The 20,298-nt window shown below is 33.0% G+C and overlaps 1 protein-coding gene across 1 annotated transcript in view; it reads right to left on the minus strand.

The window, feature by feature from the left end:
• Positions 1-1,158: 1,158 nt before the first annotated feature.
• Positions 1,159-20,298, minus strand: part of LOC141551050 (uncharacterized) — a 66,151-nt gene continuing 47,011 nt past the window's right edge. The window contains exon 3 of the mRNA XM_074282310.1: positions 1,159-1,208. Within this exon, the coding sequence (XP_074138411.1) occupies positions 1,159-1,208 (50 nt within the window). The remainder of the gene's footprint in view (positions 1,209-20,298) is intronic.

Genomic DNA, 20,298 nt, shown 5'->3' on the forward strand with positions numbered 1-20,298 from the left:
AATGCTCAAAGTGTAGCTTTGAAATGATGAATTATGGATGAGGTCCCTTCAAGCTCCAAGATTTTGTGGCTTCTAAATTTATGAGGATACAAAGAAAGGTAAAAATAATCTTTTTCCTTCAGAAATTCACTGTCTCCTGGAGTAGACAATATTAAAATAACTATATACAAGCAAAATACATCCAGGATAAAATGGAGATGATCCACATCCAAAAGGTGAAATATAAAGTATTAATTTTCTCATCAGGATTTCCTGTAAAATGGCATGATAAACTGATCCAGGGGAATCTAGCAAAGTAGTTCTTCCAAAATACTAACAGTGCACCGATTAAGCAATACACAATCAAGCAGAAATTGCTTTTTATTTTGAATCAAATAACCTGGGTTTAAATGCTAGCTCTGCCATTTACTATCATGGGTTATGTCTGAATCTCACAGACAACCAATGAATCTATCTGGGTCTCAGTTTTTTTTTCATATTTAAGTTGAGAATCATATGTTTCCTAAAGTGTCATTATAATGGGCCAGAACTCTGTACTTGAAACAAGGATTCTTACAAGGTGTTAAATCAGTGGAATTGATGAGACAATGGTTATCTAGTTTAGCTTAATGATTAATAGCTCTGTAGTTATTACCTCTAGATCATAGGTACTGTATGATTCTGCTCCTCCCCTTAAGCTTTACTAAAACCACTCTTCTGGCTCCACTGCAGAGACTACATTTCACACCAAAGTTATATTTCTTCCAAAAACCAAAGCAGACAGACTAATAGCATAATAGAAGGATTGGGGAAATTAAATAATAAGTAATATTTAATGAATAAGGAAGTACTATTATTTAGTCAAGAAGTCCAGTTAAGCATATACACACAGAGAGAGGCAGACACAAACAGAGACAGAGAAACAGAGAAAGGCATAGAGAGGGAAGCAGGGGAAAAGTGAGGGAGGAAAGAAGGGAGGGAAGAAAGGAGAGAGATAAGGGAACAACTAAGGAAGTTTCCAAATGATATTCAAAGACTAAAAATAGGGGAAGCATTAAATAACAGAAGGAACCAAGTCAAATGGAGAACAATGAAACAAAAATAAAAATGAACAAGAAATCCAAGAAGCAATAAAATTGAAAGTAGCTATTGGATATATATTACTAAACATTTTAGAAGTCATAAAAGTGCAGGTATTGGATTCACTGATTCTTCCCACAACTTTTCTGCTAAAAATGAAAAAAATAAAAACGCAAAATATGTTCAAAGACTTAAACTGAAAAAGAAATTCCCCAGAGTAGACAAGGGCAGACAAGACTCTGCAAACTAAGAGTATCTAAGACAAGAGCAAAGAAAAATTATTGTAGTTCACCAACGCATAAAATCATCACATTACAGAATTATTACATTAGAATATTCCAATTATTTTTTTAATCAGGAAAATTTGTCTTTTTTATCATACCTTTTCAATGAGATTAAAAGAAAAGCAAAATCCCTATCACAAATGTAAAAAATCAAGTTTAAAAAATGTGCACATTGACCATGTTTAAAAAACAAAATACCACTTTGCCTTTGATTTTCACTGTCAGGAGATGAGCAAAAAATGTTTCGTCATTGCTTATCTTAAATCATGTTAGGTCAACTTCAACTTTTGAAATTGGTTAATGTGGCTGGAAAAGATAATGATTAATGTTGGAGAAGAGGGAAAACTAAGACACTAATGCATTGTTGGATCTTGAGAAATGACCTAACCATTGAATCAAACAATTTGGAACCATACCCAGATAGCTGAGAACAATCAAACTGTGCATACTCTTTGTTCCAGTAGTGACTCTACTAGATCTTTATCCGAAAAAGATCATAAAAAGGAAAAAGGACACACTTGTGCAAAACATGTTTGTAATAATCCTTTTTATAGTAGCAAAGAACTGGAAACTGAGTGGATGCCCATCAGTTGGGAAATGGCTGAATAAGTTATGATATGTGAATAGAATTGAATGTTATTGTTATATAAGAAATAATGAGCAAGCTGATTTAAGAAAAGCCTGAAAAGACATAAATGAGTGGAACCAAGAGAATATCTTTGACAGAAACAAGAAGATTATATGATGATCAACTGTGATGGACTTGGCTCTTTTATATAATGAGGTGATACAAAGCAATTCCAATAAACTTGTAATGGAAAGTGCCAAAGAGAGAACTATGGAATCTGAATGTGGATCAAAGCATAATATTTTCACTTTTTATTTTTTGTTTGCTTGTTTTTTTTCTTTCTTTTGTTTTTTACCCTTTTGATTTGATTTTCTTTTTTGCACAGCATGATGAATATGGAAATGGGTTTAGAAGAATTCCACATGTTTAATCTACATTGCATTGCTTATTTTCTTAGGGAGAGGAGAGAGGGAAAGAGAAGGAGAAAACTTGGAACTTGGTTTTGCAAAGGTGAATATTGAAAACTATCTTTGCATGTATTTGGAAAAATACAATAATTATTAAAATAAAAAGAAAGAAAAGAAAAGAAATAACAGTTGGTCATTACAGTGATGAGTATTCCTTAGTCTTTCCGTTATTTGATTTTACCATATTGTTATATTTGTGTAAGTTGTTCAACTGGTTCTTCTCATTTCATACTGAGTCAATTCATAGATATCTTTCCATTATTTTTTGAAATCATATCCCCATTAATTTCTTAAATCAAGCTAGAATTCCATTGCATTTATATGCCATAATTTGTTCATTCATTTTCCAACTGATGAACATGTCATCATCTTCAAGTATTTTTTCCACCACAAAAAGCTCCATAAATATTTCATTAGTTTTCATTTCTTAGAATCATTCTCTCCCTTAATCTAGTCTCCCTCTAATTCTCTATTCTCTTTTTTCCTTATTTCCTTATGTATTGAAATGTATTTCTGTATTCAGTTGTACATGTTAGTATATTCTTCCTTCCTTTGACAAGTTCAAATGAAAGTGAGTTCAAGTATTACCCACTCTTCTATCCCTTCATCCTTTCTCATATAGATTGCTACTTGTGTATATCAGTTATGTAAGATAATCTCCCCTAGCCTTCCTCTCTTTCTTCCAAATATATTCATCTTCCCTTCCCTTTTTATTCTTTTTAAAAAATCAAGACATAATAGAACCACTCTCAAGCTAATGAGACTACTTCTATGTCTCCCAATGGTAATAGGATTCAGAGGAAACACATGTATCAACTCCTCATATAGGAATGCCAGCTAATTATCTTTATAATCATATATATCTTATATATATATATATATATATATATATATATATATATATATATATATATATATATATATATATATATATATACACATATATCTTTGTTTAGTTCTTTAGGATGTTCATTTATAAAATTTTATGTTTCTCTTGATCCCTATACCTCAAAAATGCAAACGTTTTTAACTTGGCTCTTATCTTTTTATCAAGTATTTCAAAGACCTCTATTTTATTAAAATTTGTTTTTTTCTCCAGTAAGATTATAATCAGTTTTTATAGTTAAGATGTTTTTTATAAACACATCATATTATCATATATTACTATATAGCATATCAACATAAACCTTAAGGTATCTTATTATTTCTCTTCATTTTCCCTATATTTTAAACAAATTAAACTCTGTACCTCCATTTCATTATGACTTATCTTGGCTTCATATCTTTGCTTTCAACATATCCCTTGCCTGAAATGAGTTTTCTTACCTCCATTTCTATTTGTTGAGATACTTGTCTTTACCCCCTTCTACTTCAAATTCCTCATACAAATTTATTTGAACCTCTCCTTTGACTCCTCTTACCTTCTCTGTATATTTGTTCTTCAAAAAATCTTCACAAGGTAGGACCAACATATCTAACTTTGTACCTCTGACATTAGCATGAAATTGTTTATATATCGCAGGTTCTTGAAAAGACATATACATGCATTTATACTCATTATATTATGTACATTATGTAATTACATTTTCAAAAAATATAATTTAATAGAAATTACAAATAAGGGGGCAGAGCCAAGATGGCAGAAAGCTAGACTGAACTTTCTAAGCTCTCTAATTCCTTTTCTATCAAGTATTTAATTCAGCCTCAAAAACAGCGCTTGACTGGTAAAACCCATGAAGATTGGAAATTTAAAAACTTATCAGTGGAAGAGAATCTGGAATATCGCCAGAAAAGGTTGACCTGAGGTGGTGGGAGCAGACCAGTGCAGAGCAGGGATAGAAATGGGAGCCTGACGGCATCTGCGGTTGAAAGGTTTACACAGAGCTCTCTGCTGTAGCCTGACTGCTTTGCTTTAGTGGCAGAGTAGGGAACTAGCAGAGAAGTATCAGCTGGGGTAGTGGATACAATGAGGGTCGCAAAAGCCCAAGAGGCTCTAGCTGTGCCCACCCAGGACCGGAACTGACCTAGGCAGACAATAACACAGCTATTCTTGGCATTCGGCAGCGAGGGGCTCTTGGTGGGGGGCAGTCATGCACAGCAAGAGCAGGGCAGCCTCTCATCTGTATAGTGAGGGGCTCAGTCAGGGGTAGTGGAATTTCCCCAGCCTGACTGAACTCCCCAGGCACGGCACTTCCGTTGTGGTGAGGGACAAGACAATCCTGAATACTCAAAGTGGGCCTTTGTGGGGGGGAAGTGATACCTTTGCTCCTTAACCTCTAGCCCCAAGGAGATCACTAATCCTTATAGTGGGGCTCCTGGCAGGGCACTTACACAGCTAGGCTATGAAACCCAGGCCTAGTCACTTCCAAGTGAAGCTCTTCCCAGAGCCCTCCCACAGCTCTGCCATTACTTGCAGCCCATTGAGAGAGCAAATACTGCCAATAATCCCATCCTCACTCTGCAGAGGAAGCTGGTAATCTCCTTCCCCTGAGGGAAGATCCTGAAGGCTTAAAAAAAAAAAGAGCAAAAAAATGAAGAAAACGATTGAAAGCTTCTATGTAGAAAAAGAGCTGGCTTCCAAACCTGAGGAGGCTAATAGCAGACAACCTCCAGACAATACCCCAAATAATGCTCTCCTAGAATAAACTATTAAAAATTTGAAGAGAGAATTAGAAGAAAAATGGGGAAAGGAAAGAGAAGCTATGCTAGAGAATAACAATAAACTGAAATGTGAATTAGAAAAGGTAAACAATTTCTTGAAATATGAATTGGAAAAGGTAAAGAATTCACAGGAAGTGCAGGGAAACAGAATTAAGGACTTGGAAAAGGTAAAGAAATCACAGGAAAGTAGGATCTCTGAATTGGAAAAGATAAAGAATTCCCCAGAAAGTAGGATTTGCAAATTAGAAAAAATAAAATAACTTACAAAAAACAAATTTAGTGAAATGGAAAAAAATTACATAGAGCAAAATAAGTCATTTAAAAACTCAATTGGACACATACAAAAAGAAGTAAAAACAGCTAATGAAGAAAATAACTCATTAAAAATCAGAACTGAACAAATAGAAATGAATGATTCACTGAGATATCAAGAATCAGTCAAGCAAAGCCAAAAAAATGAAAATCTGGAGAAAAATGTCAGCTATCTACTTGCTGATATGACAGACTTGGAAAATAGATCTAGGAGAGACAATCTGAGGATTATTGGACTTCCCAAAAATTATGATGAAAAAAAGAGACTAGATACTATTTTACAGGAAATCATCAAAGAAAATTGCCCAGAGATAATATAACCAGAAGGTAAAATAGACATTGAAAGAATTCATCAAACACCTTCTGAAAAAAAGACCCTAAAAAAAAAAAAAAAAAAAAAAATTTACAGAACATTGTAGCCAAATTTCAGAACTATCAGACTAAGGATCACAAGCAGCCAGAAAAAAAAACAATTCAAATACCAAGGTCCCACAATAAGGGTCACTCAAGATCTGGCTGCCTCTACATTAAAGGATCGAAGGGCCTGGAATCCGATATTCCGAAAGGCAAAAGAACTTGGAATGCAGCCAAGAATAAACTACTCAACTAAGCTGAGCATTTTTTTCTATGGAAGAAGATGGACATTTAATGAAACAGAGGAATTCCATATGTTTCTAAGGAAAAAAAAACAGATCTAAAGAAAAAATTTGATTTCTAGTCATAGGACTCAAGAGAAGCAGAAAAAGGTAAAATGAACTCTTGAGAATCGTATTTCTATTGTGGATATACATTAAGAATACATGTATAATTTAATTTTAAGGATATAACCAAAAAAAAAAAGGGGGGGGGGGAGTAGAAATGGAAAGGGGATAGTGTAAGAAAAAGGGGAAAGAGGAGATAAAAAGAGGGAAACTACATCCCACAAAGTGGGAAAGAAAACCTATCATATTTGAGGGGAGTTAGAGAGGGGGAGAAACATTGTGTGAACCTGGCTCCCATCAGAATTGGCTCAAAGAGAAAATAATTAACATTAGTTTTACAGAAAATCCTTCCTCACTTTATTAAAAAGAGGGAAAGGAAAAGGGAAAAGGGAAAGGGAATAAGAAAGGGAAAGTGATTCAAAAGTAGGAGGGAGGGATATTAAAGAGGGAGGGCTGTGTGACACAAATGGGGCTCAAAAGTTTAATACTGGGTAAGGGGTTTGGGGGGTAAGGGAAAAAAGCATAATCAGGGGAAATTATGATGGCAGAAAACACATAATTAGTCATTTTAACTGTAAATGTGAATGGGATGAACTCTCCCATTAAACGGAGACAGATAGCAGACTGGATAAAAAGTCAGAACCATACAATATGTTATTTACAGGAAACACATTTAAAGCAGGGAAATACAGGTAAAAGGCTGGAGCAGAATCTATTATGCTTCAAGTGAAGTCAAAAAAAACAGGGGTAACCATCCTTATCTCAGATCAAGCAAAAGCAAAAATTGATCTAATCAAAAGAGATAAGGAAGGAAACTATATCTTGCTAAAGGGTAACATAGACAATGAAACCATATCAATACTAAACATATATGCACCAAGTGGTATAGCACCTAACTTCCTAAAGGAGAAGTTAAGAGAGTTGCAAGAAGAAATGGACAGCAAAACTATAATAGTGAGAGATCTCAACCTTGCACTCTCAGAATTAGATAAATCAAGAAAAAGAAAAGAAAGAAAAAAAAGAAAAAAAAAAAGAAAGAAATTAAAAAGGTAAATCAAATATTAGGAAAATTAGGTATGATAGATCTTTGGAGAAAACTGAATGGTGACAGAAAAAAGTATACTTTCTTCTCAGCAGTTCATGGAACTTATACAAAAATTGACCACATATTAGGACATAAAGATCTCAAAATAAAATGCAGGAAAGCAGAAATAGTAACGCCTTTCTTTTCAGATCATTATGCAATAAAAACTACATTCAACAAAAAGTTAGGGATAAATAGATCAAAAAGTAATTGGAAACTAAATAATCTCATCTTAAAGAATGATTGGGTGAAACAGCAAATTATAGAGACAATTAATAATTTCACTCAAGATAATGACAATGATGAGACATTATACCAAAATTTGTGGGATGCAGCAAAAGCGGTAATAAGGGGAAATTTTATATCTTTGGAGGTTTACTTAAAGAAAATAGAGAAAGAGAAGATCAATGAATTGGTCTTACAACTTAAAAAGCTAGAAAAAGACCAAATTAAAACCCCCCAATCAAATACTAAACTTGAAATTCTAAAATTAAAAGGAGAGATGAATAATATTGAAAGTAAAAATACTATTGAACTAATAAATAAAACTAAGAATTGGTTTTATGAAAAAACCAATAAAATAGATAACCCTATGGTAAATCTGATTAGAAAAAGGAGAGAGGAAAATCAAATTGTTAGTCTTCAAATGAAAATGGGGAACTATCCACCAATGAAGAGGAAATTAGAGAAATAATGAGTTAACTTGCTGAACTTTATGTCAATAAATTTGATAACCTAAGTGAAATGGAAGACTACCTACAAAAATATAGGCTTCCCAGATTAATAGAGGAGGAAGTAAATTGCTTAAATAATCCCATTTCAGAAAAAGAAATAGAGCAAGTCATACAGGCTGTATGACTATGATCAAGTAGGAATTATATCTATATTATATATGAAATCAGAAGTCCCAACAAGAAAAAACAAAACAATCTACCTAGAGGTACAAAGTTCTTGAACTGTGAGGGTCTGGTCGTCTTCTCAATTATAATCCTTCTCTGGGAGGAGATCTGTAAAATCTTTTCTTCTGTGTGCAGGTTTCTTGGGAGCTCTGAATTTCCTCCAACTCTTATCCTTCCTCAAATCAGACTGGTCTCCTTTCAGCCTGCCTGGCGTCAAGACTTTATCACAGAGTCGATTCTCTCAGACCCAATGCTGCCCTTCTTTTATCCTCCTAGAGAATAGGCATGTGAGAATACTTCCACCAATGAACTTGCTCCTCTTAGAATTCCTAAGGTATAAATTCCCTTTAAAGGCCTGAGCCAAAGGTCTGAGCCAGAGAATTGTCAAATCAACCTGAGTTCTCACCTTGTAATTGTCCAGACAACCTGAATTCTCACCTTGTCACTGTCCAGATAACCTGAGTTCTCACCTGGTAATCCTAACATGGATCCATACTTAACACCATATATCAAGATAAGATCAAAATGGGTCCATGATTTAGGCATAAAGAATGAGATCATAAATAGATTAGAGGAACAGAGGATAGTCTACCTCTCAGACCTGTGGAGGAGGCAGAAATTTATGACTAGAGAAGAACTAGAGATAATTATTGATCACAAAATAGAAGATTTTGATTACATCAAACTAAAAAGTTTCTGTACAAACAATACGAATTCAAACAAGATTAGAAGGTAAGTAACAAATTGGGAAAATATTCTTACAGTTAAAGATTCTGATAAAGGTCTCATTTCCAAAATATATAGAGAATTGATCCTAATTTATAAGAAATCAAAGCATTCTCCAATTGATAAATGGTCAAAGGATATGAACAGACAATTCTCAGATGAAGAAATTGAAACTATATCCACTCATATCAAAGAGTGTTCCAAATCACTGCTGATCAGAGAAATGCAAATTAAGACAACTCTGAGATATCACTACACACCTGTCATATTGGCAAAAATGACAGGAACAAATAATGATGAATGTTGGAGGGGATGTGGGAAAACTGGGACACTATTACATTGTTGGTGGAGTTGTGAAAGTATCCGGCCATTCTGGAGAGCAATCTGGAACTATGCCCAAAAAGTTATCAAACTGTGCATACCCTTTGATCCAGCAGTGCTTATATCCCAAAAAATTCTAAATAGGGGAAAGGGAACTGTGTGTGCCAAAATGTTTGTAGCAGCTCTTTTCGTAGTGACTAGAAACTGGAAGATGAATGGATATCCATCAATTGGAGAATGGTTGGGTAAATTATGGTATATGAAGGCTATGGAATATTATTGCTCTGTAAGAAATGACCAGCAGGATGAATTCAGAAAGGCTTGGAGAGACTTGCATGAACTGATGCTGAGTGAAATGAGCAGAACCAGAAGATCACTATACACTTCAGTAACAATACTATATGAAGATGTATTCTGATGGAAGTGAATATCTTCAACATAAAGAAGATACAACTCACTTCCAGCTGATCAATGATGAACAGAAACAGCTACATCCAGAGGATGAACACTGGGAATTGAATGTAAAATATTAGCACTACTGTCTATCTACCCAGGTTACTTATACATTCGGAATCCAATACTTAATGTGCAGCAAGAAAATTGGATTTACACACATATATTATATCTAGGTTATACTGTAACACATGTAAAATCTATGAGATTGCCTGTCATCTAGGGGAGGGAGTAGAGGGATGGAGGGAGGGGAAAATCTGGAAAAATGAATTCAAGGGATAATGTTATAAAAAAATTACTCATGCATATATACTGTCAAAAATGTATAATTATAAAATTAATATTTTAAAAAGGAAATTAATATGGCAGAAATTAGGCATTGATCCACACTTAACACCGTACACCAAGATCAGGTCAAATGGTTCATGATCTAGGAATAAAGAATGAGATTATAAATAAATTAGAAGAACATAGGATAGTTCACCTCTCAGACCTGTGGAAGAGGAGTGAATTTATGTCCAAAGAAGAATTAGAGATCATTATTGATCACAAAGTAGAAAACTTTGATTATATCAAATTGAAAAGTTTTTGTATAAACAAAATCAATGCAGATAAGATTAGAAGGGAAACAACAAACTGGGAAAACATTTTTACAGTCAAATGTTCAGATAAAAGCCTCATTTCCAAAATATATAGAGAATTAACTCTAATTTATAAGAAATCTAGCAAATCTCCAATTGATAAATGGTCAAAGAATGTGAACAGACAATTCTCGGATAAAGAAATTGAAACTAATTTTAGTCATATGAAAAGATGCTCCAAATCATTATTAATCAGAGAAATGCAAATTAAGACAACTCTGAGATACCATTACACACCTGTTAGATTGGCTAGAATGACAGGGAAAGGTAATGCAGAATTTTGGAGGGGATGTGGGAAAATAGGTACACTGATACATTGCTGCTGTAACTGTGAATATATCCAGCCATTCTGGAGAGCAATTTGGAACTATGCTCAAAAAGTTATCAAACTGTACATACTCTTTGACCTAGCAGTGTTGCTACTGGGTTTGTATCCCAAAAAGATTTTAAAGAAGGGAAAGGGGCCTGTATGGGCAAGAATGTTTGTGGCAGCCCTCTTTATGTTGGCCAGAAACTGGAAACTATGTGGATGTCCATCAATTGGAGATTGGCTGAATAAATTGTGTTATATGAATAGTATGGAATATTATTATTGTTCTGTAAGAAATGACCAACAGGATGATTTCAGAAAGGTCTGGAAAGACTTACATGAACTGATGCTGAGTGAAATGAGCAAGACCAGGAGATCATTATATATTTCAACAACAATACTGTATGATGATCAATTCTGATGGACATGATCCTCTCCAACAATGAGATAAACCAAATCAGTTCCAATAGAGCAATAATGATGTGAACCAGCTACATCCAGTGAAAGAACTCTGGGAGATTACTATGAACTACTACATAGAATTTCCAGTCCCTCTAATTTTGTCTGCCTGCATTTTGAATTTCCTTCACAGGCTAAATGTACACTATTTCAAAGTCCGATTCTTTTTGTTCAGCAAAACAACTGTTTGGTTATGTAAACATATTTATACTCTAACATATTTAACATATATTGGTCAACCTGTCATCTGGGGCGGGGGAAGGAGGGGAAAAATTGGAAAAAAAAAAAGTTTTGGCAATTGTCAACATTGTAAAATTACCCATGCAAATATCTGGTTAATAAAAACTATTATTATTTTTAAAAAAATTACAAGTAGGTAGATTTCATTCTACTATTGCAAAGGCAATACTGTGCTAGGTCTTATAAATTTAATAATGTAAAATAAAGATTTTATGATGTTTACAAAAATTTTAAGAAACTCTTTTAAGACCAGCTAAATATATCTGGGAAAAAAAAAGATAAGGACTTAAAACAAAGCCCACTTAAGACAAACCAAGTTCTAACAAATGTGAAAGACTTGAGAGAATAGTAGTGTCTAAATCTTTAAATGCCTCAAAGCTATTTCAGAAAATGAGAATTGGTGAGACTGGAGACAGGAAGGAAGGAGATAGAAGTAAGGCAATTCTCAAAAGAAACTCTTCTCTTTGATATCAGGGAATTCTAAGTCAAGGAACTTGGCACAATTAATAATATAAAACAAAAGTATTTTGTTTAGAGTGGTTTTAAACCTCAGGCCAATAGAAGAAAGAGTGAGAATAAGAAAGTTTTATTCTCTTCCAATAGATTTTTTTTGAAAAGATATTATCAAATCAAATGCAAATGTATTAGATTCTCCAAATTTTTTTAAAGGAATATGTTTATCCTAACTATGGAAAAGAAGAACATTGTCATTAAATGAACAACTGGGGAGAAATATTAAAGACAAAATTGAGAGATTTTATGACACTATAAAAAAGGATTTTTACAACAAAACCAAAATCTCTGCCATGAAATAGATACTTATCTTTATGAAATAATCTTTGTGTTCTTTGTGAAAACTTTTAGCAACAAATATTTCAAATAAGAGTATAACATCCAGAGTTTATAAGGAACTTATAGTACTATATGAGGGAGTGATGGTCAAATAATATGAACATATATTATTTTTTAAAAGAAAATATACATTTAATAACCACATTAAAAAGATGCTTAAAGAAATGAAAATCAAAATAGCCTTAAGATGCTTATTTATACTTACTAAAATGGAAAAAAATGCCTTCTCTCCCCCAAAAAAATGATTAAAAATTATTATTGATGATACTGTAGGAAAACAAACAATTTGGTAAATTATTGTTGGCTCTCCAGATTGGGACAAACATTCTGAAGAGCAATTTGTTACTATAAGAATTAAGCAATCAACTAAACATTGTCACCCACCAATTTCATTACTAAGAATTTACCCTAAAAATCTTATAAAACTAAAGTGCTTTATTTATACAAAAAAGGGAAATTACTACCATGGCTTGAGATGGGAGAATACTAAATAATTAGTGATATTAATATAAAAGTATAGAAGATGGTGTGGTATAGTGAATACAAAGTCAGCACCAAAGTTAGAAAGTTGTTAATCAGTTGATTCAGTCATCTCTGATTCTTTGTGAGGTTATGGGGTTTTCTTGGCAAAGATTCATTTCCTTCTAGACAAGTCTGAAAGACCTCAGCTTAAATTTTACCTTCTGATATATTTTGACTGTGGAACCCTGGACAAATCCTTTCACTTCCCAATATTAAATGCAGGTAAAACTATGAGTTATAGAGAAGTAACACATTCTTGTACTAAGGGAGGGCATTTCTTTTCCAAGGAAGTTCCTCAAATCACTGAAAAATAGAGAACCAAACTCATCTCTAATAAAATTGTATGTTGTTGGTTAGACATGTATACATATATTGTTTTTAATTTATACTTTAACATATTTAACTGGGGGAGAGGGTGGGGGGAAGGAGGGGAAAAATTGGAACAAAAGATTTGGCAATTGTCAATGCTGTAAAATAACCTATACATATATCTAGTAATTTAAAACTATAATTTAAAAAAATAAAATAAAATAAAATAGTATGTTATAAACAGTGAAGAATATAAATACAAAGAAATATAGAGACACCCAGCAAAATGGGATCAGTATATATATACAACTACATGTTAAAAAAACAAAAAAGAAAGCCATAACAGACATAAATCTTTTTAACAGATATGGAAAGGGACACAGAACAAATATATTTTCTCTTTATTGTATTCTTTATGTATATTGTTCTACTATGTTAAATGTTAAAAGTCTGTTGTAACATTTTATTTCTTATTTTATGAATATATTTGACTATTTTCATTTGTAGTTATTAACTTTATAGTAAACTTTTTTTTTTTCCTGCTGAGGCAATTAGGGTTAAGTGACTTGCCCAGGTTCACATAGCTGGGAAGTATCAAGTGTCTGAGATTGAATTTGAACTCAGGTCCTCCTAACTTCAGAGCTGGTGCTTTATCCACCTTACCATCTAGCTGCCCATAAACTATTTTTTAAATGGAAAAAATGTTACTATGATTATTTTTCTTTCACTAAGTTCAACTCTAATGCCTCAACAAGTCATGAAGGTGATATTGTTGTCTCCAAGGCTGTGCCAGGCCATGATTGCAACTTCTGAAAGATTCGATCAAGATGGAAAGGTTTTAAACATGGGCTTAGTAACAAAACCATTTGCTATCTAAAAACCAAGGCAGCTGAATTTGGGAAAGCTCAGCCCCTAAAGGTTAGTCAAAGGTAATAGATCATACTAGTCACAGAACCTTAAAGAGCTGACATGTAAAGTATGGTTACAATAAGTGTTCATGGGGTTGGTACCCCAAACTGATGAGGAACGATAATCCTTTTGTAGTATTATGGGATCATAACTTTTAATTGCTGAAATTGTTTAACTTACTTGTCAATTTTTTTTATTAAAAAAGAAAGAAAAAAAAAAGCAAGAAAGAGAAAAAATAGAGACCGGAGGCAAAAAAGATTCAGCTGGGTTTAATAAGATTACAATATCAAATACAATATGCTAGGACCTCCTCCCTTCCTAACTAGCCAGCCTAAAAATTCCCTTCAGTCATTCCTCCCATTAAAGTTCATTGGAAGGAGCCTCTGGATGGTTTGATGACCTTTTTACTAAGTATGTGTGCTGCCAATTAAAAAAAAAAAATCCCTTAGAAGCAATCTACTTAGCCACAGACTACTTAGCCACAGAACATAAATCTTTAGTACTTGCTGTTCTACAATTAAGCAGAGAGAACATTAGATATTGTTATGCTTTCTCCTGTTGGTTTTGATAGACCATGCATATTATGATTGTCTTCTAGGGAAACTGAGGTGGACTCCTTGTTATACTAATAAGTGACATTTATATAGTGCTTTAAGGCTTACAAAGCACTCTATATTCAAAATCTCATTTGAGCCTTACAAGAACACCATGAGCGAGTTGCTATTTGTATTCGTATTCTTATTTTACAAAAAGAAAACTGATGCTAAGAGAGCTTAAGTGATTTGATTAAAACCCAAATCTAGACACATCATTCTACCCACTAATTTATTCTCTTCTACTACAAAAAAGTGTGATAGTATCATATTATGCACCACATAAACTAGCAAAGATGATTCCTCTAGAATGCTCAATTTCTTGACAAGTTTTCATTTGTAAGTCATTTTCATTGGTGTAATTGTCATTATTATGATAGCTGATAGTTACAAAGGTTTTACTGCTAAAACTCACACACATATGCACACATACATACTATACACATCTCATTTGATTCTCTTAATAACCATGGAAGGTTCCCTCATTTACAGATAGAAGAACTGAGGTTCTGAGGGTCTTTATACAGAAGCAATGTCTTCTACACCACCATACTTGTTGACTCAAAATCCTGCTCTAAACCCACTTCATCTCTGAAACTAATACTAATTCCATCTGATCCAATTTAAAATAATAACAAAAGCATCATTGGCTTTCTTAACTAATATCTGTATAGGATTGGTTTAATATTATGAATATAATAACATTTTATTTCCATCATAGTGAAGGAAAGGGAATTAACCCCCATAGTTCTATTATGTTATATAATCTCCAAAGCCCTGTGAATTTAACAGGCCAGAATTGCTATTCCCTTTTGACATTTGAAGAAACTGATGATATTGAGCAGTTAAGTGATTTTCCTAATCAGATGAATTGGTAGATTCAAAACAAGAATCAAAATCTCTTGACTGTCAAGCAGTTTAGGCTGCTTCTAAGCAGCTCAGCACTTATGCTTCTACCTCTATACAGCTGTAATTACTTTGCAATTGTTTACATGTTTCTGTATATGTTCTTGTGCATTTTCATATGTTTGTATTGTGTAAGAATTGATTCTTCAAAACTACATTGTCAAGACTGCCCAAAATATGTTTTGAGGATTATTAAGATGCTCAGTATGTTTCCATTAAATATGAAAAAAAAGTACTGCTTTTAGAGTACAACATTGATTTAAGCCACAGTTTTTTTGTTTTGTTTTTTATTCATTTTTGTTTCTTTGTTGCTGTTGTTTTTTAAATGTTAAGCAAACCTTTTGTCTATGATGATTGCTAGTTGTGGTACACTTAATAAAGGATATTAAAAGGCAGTGTGAGACTGATTAACCAGGAAAGAATTCATCTGTGAAGTAATATAAAAGGATGAGAGGGTTTATCAGTCATCCCTGTTAAGCCTATTGCATGCTAACTTCTATCTATGAACAAGTAAAGATGTCTCTCTAGATAAATATAGAACAAAGATGTATCTATTGGCCCTATGTTGAGAAGACAACTCACAAATTTTGAATGGCGCCCAGTGACTGAAGCTGCTCTCAAGATTTCGGGCAGGATGCTCCTCTCCAGGGCAGCCAGGGCAGATTGTTGGAGAAGTCATCTCTTTGGGATGACCATAAAAATCAAACCCCCCCAAACCCTGATTTTTTGATTTCTCATTCACCTTTCTTATTAAAAAAAAAAAAAAAAAAAAAAAAAAAAAAAAAAAAAATCCAGGCCACCTCAGAGCATATCTAGATCCTAAGGGATTGGAGCTTAAGAATGTTTACAGTTGTTTCTAGATAAGAAACACCTGGGAGGCACAAGTACTCACTCATAACTTTCCTGGCACAGGCCAGAAGCAGATATCTGAATATGGACTTTGCCAACCCAAGAAATGGGGGCAAGGACATTGATATTGTTCCAATTGAATTTCCTAAAAGGAGATATGTACTTACCCTACATAGTTATCAATCTATGATGAGGAGGAATTTTTATTTCTTACAAAATGTGGTACTAGCGCGAATTTAAACTAGGAAAAGAAGACAGATTTCCTAGAGAGTATCAATCTTAGGAGTTGACTAATGAGGGAACACATGTTCAAGAGTTTCCAAGTTCAAGAGTTCAGACATCAGAACTTTTGAAAAGAAAAAAAGAAGTTTCTGAAGAGTCACTTCTAGGATATTTAAGGGTGGGACAAAGGAGGCTAATCCACATAGTTTCTGAGTAGCATTCTTCTTAGAGAGAAGTTCAAAATGCCTTCAAACTTCATCCCCCACAACTCTTCACTCCATGTTAATAGTAATTTTTTTTTCTTTTTTTTAGGCCATGTAGATCAGTGTTTTCAAATTCAGACAGAAATGGGAGGAAGAAGGGGATTTTGACACTAAATATACAAAATGATACCAGCCATCTGCAAATTGGCTTAGAAAGCCTCATATTGACATTAATTTTAGTCTATTGTATATTCAATTATTCTGTTATATATTTTACAAATTACATTTTCATAAGGTTCAGGCCTAGCACTGGGTCACATGCAACAGAGCCAATATGTTTCACACCTCTGATGTAGATCCTATGGAAATATGATGAGCCTAGAAAATGGTAACTACTGGTTGATATTGTTACTACTGTGGGATCCTGTGGGAAACTGAGGATTTACCAGAACATTAAAGACATCCAAGGATAACATTGTCCCTATAAGTAATTTTAGGGATCAGTTAAGAAATTTAGAAGTATACATATTTATAGGATCTCTTATGTTCCCAGTGTCTTCTGAATTTTCTATGGGGTGAAATAAAGTCTGCTGTTCTATACTCAATTTGCACTTCTTATTTTCAAAACCAGAAATTATAAATAGAAAGGTAGATCAAGGGAATAGAATAAGCATAACAATTTTCATCAACAAATCAACATGGTGACATTATATCTGACAGATAAAGACAAGATTGTGGAAAAAGAATTCATTATTTGGTAAAAAGAAAAAATTAAAAAAGAAAATATTATTTTATATTTGAAAGGAATAACATGTTGTACCTAATAGATTTACAGTTTCATGTGCAATCTTTTTTTATTGTACTATTATGGAAATACTTGTTTTATTCCATAAATTTAAAAATACTTTTTAAAAAATAACTAAGAATTATATTTCTTATATTTTGGCAGACCTAGATATCGCTGTTATATTCAGAGCTTTTCCAGAAGTAAAGGCCTTGTTTTGGCAAGAAGCCAAAAAGAATACAATCCTCTTGAGTCAGCCTCCATGTAAGAAACTGGCCTCTGTTAGCCCATGTCTTTAAAAAGTCCTGAAAAGATCACAAATTACCAAAAAAAATCTTTAAACAAAGCTACAAAAGATATTTAACCATAAGGCTGAATAGCATATTGAAAAATATAAGACATGAAATCAGGAAAGATGTAGACTCAAATTAGTATAAGAATTCATAACTTGCTTAGGTATGCCAAGATCAGGATTTGATAAATAGTAAGGAGAGATGGACCAGGGAAAGTCAGGATAGAGGACTGTGCAAAGAGCATAGATAAATCAGGTCTCAGTTGTGGTAAAAAGAAGCAAATTTGTCAGGGATGTAGAATGTCTGTTGTATATAGAGAATCTGGTTGTGGAAATATTGATCTAAAGATGTTCAGCTGGCATCACGGAAGGTAAATCTTGGACAGAAAGATCATCAAACCAGTTCTATCTATGGTGTACAAATAGATGTTAAAGCAGGGAGAGAATGAGAATAGTTTTAGAAAGAACAGTAAAGGGTAAGGGGAAAAGGAAAGAGAAAAGCATAATCTGAGGTTAACAAAATGGCAAGAAATACAGAATTAGTAATCTTAACAATAAATGTGAATGGGGTAAACTCTTCCATAAAGCAGAGGAAGATAGCAAACTGGATTAAAAGCCAGAATTCTACAATATGTTGTTTAAAAGACACATTTAAAGCAGAGCAATACACATGGAGGCTGGAGCACAATCTACTATACTTACGGTGAGGTCAAAAAAGCAGGGCTACCATTCTGTCTGATCAAGCAAAAGCAAAAATTGGTCTAATTAAAAGAGATAAGGAAGGAAACTACATCTTGCTAAAGGGCAGCATAGATAATGAAGCAATATCAACACTAAACATATATGCACCAAGTGATATAGCATCTAAACACCTAAAGGAGAAGTTGAGAGCTGCAAGAAGAAATAGACAGCAAAACTATAATAGTGGGAGATCGCAACCTTGCACTCTCAGAACTAGATAAATCAAACCACAAAATAAATAAGAAAGAAGTTAAAGGGGTAAATAGAACATTATTAAAGTTAAGTAAGATAGATCTTTGGAGAAAACTAAATGGAGACAGAAAGGAATACGCTTTCTTCTCGGTAGTCCATGGAACCTATACAAAAATCAATCATATATTAGGACATCAAGACCTCAAATTCAAATGCAGAAAGGCAGAAAGAGTAAATACATCCTTTTCAGATCACGATATAATAAAAATTGCATTCAATAAAATGCTAGGGGAAAAGAGATTAAAAAGTAATTGGAAACTAAATAATGTCATCCTAAAGAATGAATAGATGAAACAGCAAATCATAGATACAATTAATAATTTCACCCAGGAAAATGACAATAATGATACATCATACCAAAATGTGTGGGATGCCACCAAAGTGGTAAAAAGGTGAAATTTTATATCTCTAGAAGCCTACTTGCATAAACCAGAGAAAATCAATGAACTAAGCACATAACTACAAAAGCTAGAAAAAGAGCAAATTAAAAACTGCCAATCAAAAACTAAATTTGAAGTTCTAAAAATAAAAGGAGAGATTAATATATTTGAAAGTAAAAAAAAAAAAAAACTATCAAATTAATAAATAAAACTAAGAGTTGGTTCTATGAAAAAACTAACAAAATTGATAAACCCTTGGTATATTTGATTAAAAAAGGGAAAGAGGAAAATCAAATTGTTACTCTTGAAAATGAAAAGGGAGAACTTGCCACTAATGAAAAGGAAATTAGAGCAATAATTAGGTTGCTCAACTTTATGCCAATAAATTTGATAACTAAAATGAAATGGATGAATACTGTCAAAAATAGAGGTTGTCCAGTTTAACAGAGGAAGAAGTAAACTGGTTAAATAGTGTCATTTTAGAAAAAGAAATAGAACAAGCTATTAATCAACTCCCTAAGAAAAAATCCCTAAGATCAGATGGATTTACCTGTGAATTCTACCAAACATTTAAAGAACAATTAACTCCAATGCTATATAAACTATTTGAAAAAAAAGAGGGAATGAAAAACTCCTACCAAATTCCTTTTATGACACAGACATGATACTGATACCTAAACCAGGTAAGAGAAAGAAAATTATAGACCAATCTTCCTAAGGAACATTGATGTAAAAATCTTAAATAAAATGTTAGCAAAAAAAAAAAAAAAAAAAAAAAGAAATCACAGAAAATCATCCCCAGGATAATACACCAATACCAAGTAGGATTTATACCAGGAATTCAGAACTAGTTTAATATTTGGAAAACTATTAACATAATTGACTATATCAATAACCAAATTAACAAAAATATATGATTATCTCAATAGATACAGAAAAAGCATTTGATAAAATATAGTACCCATTCCTATTAAAAACACTGGAGAGTATAGGAATAAATGGAGTTTTCCTTAAAATATTCAGTAGCATCTATTTAAAACCATCAGTAAGCATCATATGTAATGGTGACAAACTGGAACCATTCCCAATAATATCAGGAGTGAAACAAGGTTGTACACTATCACTATTATTATTCAATATTGTGTTACAAAATGCTAGCTTCGGCAATAAGAAATGAAAAAGAGATTAAAGGAATTAGAATAGGTAATACCACATTATCACTCTTTGTAGATGATATGATGTTATACTTAGAGAACCCCAAATAGTCTACTAAAAAGCTATTAGAAATAATCCACTACT

Source organism: Sminthopsis crassicaudata, chromosome 1 (assembly GCF_048593235.1).
Source record: "Sminthopsis crassicaudata isolate SCR6 chromosome 1, ASM4859323v1, whole genome shotgun sequence".
NCBI classification, from domain to species: Eukaryota; Metazoa; Chordata; class Mammalia; order Dasyuromorphia; family Dasyuridae; genus Sminthopsis; species Sminthopsis crassicaudata.